General features: G+C 46.1%; 3 protein-coding genes across 8 annotated transcripts in view; 1 reads left to right on the top strand and 2 right to left on the bottom strand.

The window, feature by feature from the left end:
- The window catches only part of rapgefl1 (Rap guanine nucleotide exchange factor (GEF)-like 1), a 10,516-nt gene extending 7,276 nt beyond the window's left edge, over nt 1–3,240 (bottom strand). The window contains exons 1-2 of the mRNA XM_008330436.3: nt 1,808–3,240; nt 1,183–1,469 (exon numbers count right to left, since the gene is read on the bottom strand). Coding sequence (XP_008328658.1) covers nt 1,183–1,469; nt 1,808–2,016 — 496 coding nt within the window. The 5' untranslated portion in view covers nt 2,017–3,240. The remainder of the gene's footprint in view (nt 1–1,182; nt 1,470–1,807) is intronic.
- LOC103393431 (RNA binding protein fox-1 homolog 1) overlaps nt 1–7,810 on the top strand; it is a 363,631-nt gene that overhangs the window by 216,044 nt on the left and 139,777 nt on the right. The window lies entirely within an intron of this gene.
- Nucleotides 3,476–7,810, bottom strand: part of casc3 (casc3 exon junction complex subunit) — a 9,655-nt gene continuing 5,320 nt past the window's right edge. Inside the window, exons 8-13 of the mRNA XM_025064595.1 lie at nt 7,469–7,759; nt 7,125–7,301; nt 6,811–6,909; nt 6,555–6,721; nt 5,799–6,006; nt 3,476–5,518 (exon numbers count right to left, since the gene is read on the bottom strand). Of these exons, the coding sequence (XP_024920363.1) occupies nt 5,860–6,006; nt 6,555–6,721; nt 6,811–6,909; nt 7,125–7,301; nt 7,469–7,759 (881 nt within the window). The 3' untranslated portion in view covers nt 3,476–5,518; nt 5,799–5,859. The remainder of the gene's footprint in view (nt 5,519–5,798; nt 6,007–6,554; nt 6,722–6,810; nt 6,910–7,124; nt 7,302–7,468; nt 7,760–7,810) is intronic.

The following is a 7,810-nucleotide window of genomic DNA, read 5'->3' as shown; positions in this document are numbered from 1 at the left end:
AAATTATGTGGAAAAATTAGGTTATTCCCGACGGGATCGACGACACGCACACGCAAACCCGAAAAAGTCTGCAGTGACGACGCCACATTGGAGGAATGTTTGTTCTTTAACACCTGCCTCAACACGCCTGCTGCTGTGCGCGCGTCTGTCTGTGTGTGTGTGTGTGTGTGTGTGTGAATATGTTATGTAAGAGGCCTACACTGTGTTTTTTTTCCTAAACTGTCAGGAAACTGATTGTCTTCTGTTTTACCTACGACGTAGGAGTCAGGAAAAAAATGGACCCACACACACCCACACACACACCCAAAAAGGACCCCCCCACCCACACACACACACACACACGTGTGTGATCATGTAAGAATTATGTGCATGTGTGTCACTGATGTTCTGACTGACATCTGTCAGTCGGTGGTCGAACTCTTAGCCTCTTTACAGACTCTTAGACTTTTAGCTTCCTTAGCGAGACCGTGGCTACCTGTTAGCTCTCACCTACTTTGCATAAGAATGAAAGTTGTTTCAAATTTGGATTGTTTTCCTGGCACGCAGGTTTGACACCAATGAGTGTGTGAAGTTATCAGTGGAGTCGGAAACATGCAGATGAACAGGACGTGCTGGTTTCACACACTGACTCAGGTCTGGCTCCTGAACCGACCTGGGCCTCGCACAGGTGGAAAAACACAACCGCTGGAATGAAAACCAAAAGCTGACTTTCTATCAGGGTCATAAATGAATCATCAACTGCTCTGGTCTCATCGTCGTTAGCTGTCAGACCTGCTAATTAATCTAAATGATTATAAAAACATGTTTTTATTTCCTTGTGATTGATTAAAAAAAAAAAAAAAAAAAAGCAACTACGACATCAAACTGCTTCACCACAGCAGTGCCATTAGCATATGATGACACTGCTGCGATGAGCATTAGCATATCAGCTAAAGGTTAAGGAAGGATACAAACATGTGAAAATGTAGCTAGAAGTTAAAAAGACTAAAAAGCTAAAAAGTGGGCCACGTGTTTCTAAAGAGAAGACAAATATATAAATAAATAAAATTGACTCCCAAAATGGCTAAATGTTAGCCAAATCGATGCAGTATAGCTAAGCTAAGAATTAGCATTCACATTAATAAATGATTAGCCAACGTGGCTCAAACCGCCGCACAACGTGTAGGACCTTGAAGGAGTTACCTATGCAGACTCCAGAGCGTCTTCCTGCCACGCTGTCCAACAGGGTGAGGGTCAGGTTGTCTGGTGTGTCAGGGTGAAGAGGAGTGGACCCTCCTCCTCCTCCTCCCGCTCCACTCCCTCCGCTGCTGCTGCTCTCTGTGATCAGGCTAGCCTCGGAGCTCTGCTCATCGCTGGACAGAGACGGACTGCGGACATCTCCAGCGCCGCAGCTGTGACCTCCGCCAGGGGCTGTGACCGCTGAAGTACCGAGAGTTGAGGGCCAGGAGGGGGCGTCCTCACTGTCAGGGCTGGAGGAAGGGATTGTTACATTTTAAGATATACGAAGAAGACGATCTATATAAAGTCGAAATATAACGTTTTAAATGTTAAGAGTGGAAAAGACACCAGTAGGTGGCGGTAATGTAACTAACAGCAAAGAAGTGGTGCTGGGGGAGGGTCAGGATCAACCTGCCACTTTTATCAACATATACCTGAACACACCACCATACACTTCTAGTGGAAATTCATTGGAAATGAATGTCGAGATTTACTGTTTATTTTGCCTTTAAAGCGGATTTCTGTTTCACCTCTGAGTTGAAGGTGATTTGATAGTGTTTGGGAGATAGGTGGCGCTGGCCAGACTTACCTGAAGACCTCCCGGGCCTGCCCACTCTCTGGTGACGTCTCCCTGAAGAAGGGAACGACCCGGGACAGGCTGGCCCTCCTGCGGGACCTCTCCGCCGCTACGCCGCCGGCCTTGTCCGACCCCCCGCCGCCGACAATCCCCCCGGCCCGGGTCAGCGCCCCGGTCTGCTTCTTCAGGAACTTCTCCAGGGGTTTCATCCCCGCCGGCATGATGGGAGTCCGGAGGAGAGGAGGTGAAGACAGGGGGAGAGTTGCGGGCGAGTGAGGATGAAGGGGCGCCCAGGAGGTGCCGGTGGAGAAGGTGCAGGGGGGGCAGGTGCCTCCTACATCAGGTTCGGCCTGAGCAGGTGAGAAGCTCCGCGACACTTATTCACAACAACAAACAGTTTAACCCATTGGAGGAGGTGCAGGAGGTGCAGGAGGTGCAGGAGGAGACTCCTTCCTATTCCCCGTGTCTCTTCTTCTTCTTCTTCTTCCACTGTGCTGCTCCGTTCTCCTCCCGGATCTCGGTCGTAAACACGTCAGTCTCCTCGCTGGGACCGGTCGAGTCCGACGGTGTGAAGCGGTCGCAGAGCTCTTCTGCTCCGGCCTGTGTCTCCGTGGTTGTCCACAGCCTCCTCCGTGTTTGTGTGGACGCTGAATGGCGGTGCTTCCTCCTTGCACACGCGCACGCACGCACACCTGAGGAGGACCAGATCCGCCCCGGACTGTGGTGCGTTTAAAGACTGTGGGATTTCTCCTATTTTTTGAAAGACACTGCAGAGGCTGGATCGCGTGCGCGCGCTTCGATCTGCTGCAGTTGCGCGCGCCCGATGCGCCGCGATGGGCATGCGCTTTCAGGTGTTTCCCTTCAGCGCTTGAACGTGACGATGATGGTCACGTGACCGGATCAATTCTGATCAGGATTGTTATTTCTGAATTAAAAGATACATTTTAAATTTTGACCAGCATATTTTTATTTAAAAAAAAAAATCCAAATTCTGACTTAATCTCACTCTCTAATATTCATTCTTATTTTCGATTTTAAAATTTCTGTAGTTTTTCAAACTTTAATCTCAGATTAAGTCAGACTTCTGTGAGTCAACTCACCAAATAAAACCCACAATTGAACCTTTTTAATCTGATATGTTTGAATGATCAAGATCAATCAACAGTGCTGTGAAAACATCTGTTGACGCTACACACACTCATCATCTCTTATTGATGTGTGTGTGTGTGTGTGTGTGTGTATCAGATGACAGTGTCAGTTTCACAGCACCACCATAAGATAAACACTGTCATCTGAGACACACACACACACACTATCATGTAAATGTATATAAGTTGTTGTAACTTAAACTTGTGAAGAGAGACAAGGACAACACTGACCTTTGAACAGTCACATGAAAAAAACAAACAAACCAATCTAGGAACAAACAAAAAAAAAAGAAAAAAAAGCAACTGACATTCAACAGAAATGGAATGAAATAAAGAAAAAATAAAAGAAACCTGGTTAAAAAAAGAGTTACCTTACCTAGCACCTCTGTTAAAAGAAACCTGGTTAAAAAAAAGAGTTACCTTACCTAGCACCTGAAGGTTTTTAAAGAAAATAAAAGCTAAAGTTTATTATACTACAGTATATATTGTATATATATACATATATAAATATATATGTCAGTGACAGGACAGCCTCAGTTTGATCCTCTTCTTTAATAACCATGTGCAGATGACAACATACAAACAAAAAACTAAACACCATCATGATCATTGGGACATTTAAAGGAACGGACCAGCTTTATCAAATCACTGACCAATCAGGGCTCGCGGTGCTTTGAGCGCCCCCTGGGAGAGCCAATACAAGACAAACAGACTGACTCACTTATTCGACAGCACACTGTAGTTTGTGAATCTCTCTCTCTCTCTCTCTCTCTCTCTCTACCAAAGTCCAAAGAGAAAATCAGGGGTTTTGACTCACAGGGACACAGGAGCTGGTGGCGCACTGCTGCCTCCTGTGGTCAGTGTGTGTGTGTGTCACCTAGGTAAATCTGAACAAGACATTTCAAGCAGTGGATGAACAACTGACACGTCATTGGCTAAAATCAGTGGTTTTTCTCTGTGGGCTTTGGAGGGTGAGTGGTTCACAAACGTCTGTTTCTGTTTTGGGAAAGTCTGTTAAACTGTAAGATTAAAAAAAATTAAAAAAATCAAGAACAGGTTATTAGCCGCATACAGTAATGTGTCAGTACTTTATACAACTGAATATATAAAAACAAAGTGAAAAACAATAGTGGTCAGTTCAGATCAAACATAACACAGCAGTCGACACACTCTTAGAAACGTAATTATTATAAAAAAAAGTCAAAGAAAAACGTTTCCAAATTAGTTGTGACGCTATCCTTAAAAAAAAATCCCACGGACGAGTTCTAGACATCAATTCAGTAGAACACAAGCATCATGAATGAAAACTGGACTTCTCTTCTCTTTCTGTCTTTGACATCACCGATGCACCAACAAATCAAACACTACAGGAAGTGACATCACAACTTGCCGTTGTTAGGAATTTGGGGAAAAAGTCAGGTTTAGGTGAAAACCATTTTAATTGACGTGGCTCTGGAACTTTTCTGGCTCAGAACCCGCAGGGTGGGTTCCAACGACGAACCAGACGGAATTTACACATCAGAGAGTGAAGAACGGCCGAAGGACGAAGCAGGAAACTCCAGCTTTTATTTCCAACCAAAGACTGAATGTTTGTTGACCATTTGGAGACATGACCTTCATTCTGGAGCTGAAGAAGCTCAGAGCCCGTGGTTCCTCTTAACTTTGACCAAATCAGAGCCAGGACAGGACTGAACCCACCGCCTGCTGAATATCTAAGCCACGTCCAAATCCACAACAAAGACAACGTCATCGATCGACCTCCACTGTTCCCTGGGGTCACAGGGGTTTCTTTTTTTTCATGGCCCAAATGTTCAATCCAAGGTGGATTCCTGGGATGTTGGGGGATGAGAAAAATGAAAATGTTTCCAACTGAAGCAGAGTGAACAGAGAAAGAACTGAGATGAGGGAAAAAAACAAAAAAAAGAACCAGAACCTGATGAGTGACTCGGGAAAAACTCAATAAAAGCAACAAACACTTGTCGGTGTGTCGGTGCGGCGTCTCTGTAAAAACTCTACATTCTTTAGATTCCCTGATGTGGACTTTAATTAGCCTAACTCTGATAAATCTCTCTTTAACTCCATTTGTTCCAGCTTCTATTTACACTTTCACTGTTCTGTACACACCCAAGTCTTCTCTCTTCAGACAAAAATCTACAGCTCGTCAGGAAGAAGCAAAAACGAACTAAAATGTTTGCAGCTTTAATTTACAAGACCATCGTTCCCGATGGAGTCGCTCACGCAGCACGGTGGACCGCGGGGGCCCACGGAGTCGGACAGACTGATCAGTTCATGTTCATTATTGTGATTCAGTATGGAACAAATATAAAAGGCCAAAGGTTTAGGGTTGAGGTGGAGAGCACAGGTGAAGAACAGAATCTTCACATCGTCGACGTTTTAAACCGTGTTTGGATTCATGGTAAATCTGCAGGACAGCGTTGAAGAGTGTGTGTGTGTGTGTGTGTCCATCAGTCTTGCTGCGAGTCTCTGCTTAAGTGTGTCCTTGCCTTTCTCCCTCTCACACTAATGGCTGGCTTTGATGACAGAAGCTCCGCCCCCGACCCCTTCCACCCTGCTCCTGTACAGAGAGAGATAAAACATCAAGATTCTGTGAGCAACAGAAAACAGAAAATTAAATCAATTATTAAATAACAGAAACTTAAACTTAAACTTAAAACAGAAAATTAAATCAATTATTAAAACTGAAAATTAAATCAGAAAAGCTCATCAGAAAAAAAAATCAGAAAAATCAGAAAAAAAAACAGAAAATTAAATCAATTATTAAAACTGTCAACTGTAACCCACAGGTAATCAATCGATTTTCACTAATCAGCTGATCAGCTGTTGATCCCACTCACCTGTCCTTCTCACACCAACTAGAGGTGGAGATGGGGGACGGAGGGCGGACATGGGGCGGGGTCACTCTGAGGCAAAGGGCACCTCTGGAGGCGGAGGCTTCACTGTGACGGGCTGAGATGCCCGGCGGGGGGGCGAGGGCTTTGGCTGGGCTTGCTGTTGCATCGTGTCATAGTAGGTCACACCGCCATAGGTCACTTGGGATTGGCCCTGGAGTGCACGCACACACACAGGGAGAGAGAGAGACACACACATTAGGTTTCAGCTTCTAAAATCAGCTGTCATTATTTTTTTTAAAGGTTCAGTTCTTTTTCGCTAATGCAAAGAGGTCAGAACTGTGCTGGACTCATAAAAATGAATGCTGTCACGTGATTGGTCGGCCAAGTGAGCCGTCAGAAGAACAGATCATGTGACATGTAGGCAGATGCTCTTTTTAACATGGAGCTTCAGTCACGTGTGATCACTCTGCCTGTCAGGAACAGTGACCAGTCACCAATGTGCTGCAATTAGCATTAGCATTAGCACCACAAACCTAATCAGTAGATGAAAACTATGTTCAACCAATGATATGAGCCGTATGATTGGTTGTTAAGACAAACAGCAGGTTTCTTTAAAAAATGACCAACTCTTCCAGGTGGAACAGAAGGTTCAAGGTTCAGTCTTGAGGAAAACAGTTTTAAAGAATTGATAAAAGGGCACCAATTTTGAAAAAAAAGTTTAAAAATTTTTGTTTTAAAGAATTGATAAAAGGGCACCACCTGTGGGCTTGGATAGATGGTGGGGTACGGGAAAGTCATGACGCCAGGTGGAGGGTAAAAAGGTGGTGGCAGGAGTTGCTGGGGTTGCCCCGGGGACAGAGACACAGGTGGCCCTCCATAAATGGTGGGGTTAGTGATGGGGCCGCCTGATTGGTGAGGGTGGAGACCTGGAGAAGGAGCAAAGACAGCAATGTTTCAATACAAGGCTATTAATTTTGAGGAAACAGAATGAATGAGGAGTGCGGTCTACACTGACCGGGGTGGGCCATGTGCATTTCAGGTTGGACCAGCATGCCTTGAGGTGGGATGGGGGCAGGGGCCTCCCCATGAGCATAGATCGGCCCCTGGTATGACACTGAGACAGGAGAAAGACATCACAGTCAGGGTGGAAGGTAGATTTAGACAAGTAAACGACAACATGACTCTTTACTGACCCCTTCTGGTGACAGCAGAAAAGTTCAATTTAAAAAAAAAACTGCATACGTGGTTATTACAGTGTTGTTATTTTGAATTAAAACACACACAGTCCCAGTAAAGACATCAGAGGAATCAGAAAGATTCAGGACTCACTGGGTTCATAGTAGTGGCCCTCCATGACTCCCAAGTGAAGGGGTGGCGTGGGCTCAGGTACAGTCCTCTGACGCTGGGAGGAGTAGCGCTTGGCCCGACTGGAGCCCACGCTCATCTCCTCTATGCTAGAAAACGGCGGAGGCGGAGCACTGGACATGTGCATGGTGCTGGGAAGACCTGCAGACAGACAGAGAGTTAGCTGGACTGAAGGTTAGAAGAACTGAACCAGGTTTCTGGGTCGACGCTGTTTTTGACCCTGCTCAGCAGAAGTACACAGAATCTTCTGGACTCTGATGAGTAGACTTTAGTGTAGATGGGTAAATGTGATGAAAACAGCTCCTCACCCCTCATCTCTGAGCGGATGTATGACGCTGGACTCTGACTCCAGCTCTGTCCAGCCAAATTCAGCCTGCCCATGTCCTGGTCCAACTCTGTTGTCATTCCTCCTACTCCTATCTGACTCCTGCCCTCTCCGCCTGTCCAGCCTTTTCTTCCCACATTGCTGGGGGAAGAGGCATTACCTCGGGCTGGCGTCTCATCCACAGACGGCTGTTTGCTGCCAAGGTCTGCGGGACGAGAACGAGTCCTGCGACCCAGAGAGTAAGACTTACGCTCCACTGGCCGCTCGGCCGGAGGAGAAGCTTCCCGGGCCGCCCCCGGCGGCGACCGGGGGGAGGGGGGACGAG

The sequence above is a fragment of the Cynoglossus semilaevis genome, chromosome 17 (genome assembly GCF_000523025.1).
Source record: "Cynoglossus semilaevis isolate Cse_v1.0 chromosome 17, Cse_v1.0, whole genome shotgun sequence".
In the NCBI taxonomy this organism is placed as follows: domain Eukaryota; kingdom Metazoa; phylum Chordata; class Actinopteri; order Pleuronectiformes; family Cynoglossidae; genus Cynoglossus; species Cynoglossus semilaevis.
This window is presented reverse-complemented; position numbering and strand designations above follow the sequence as displayed.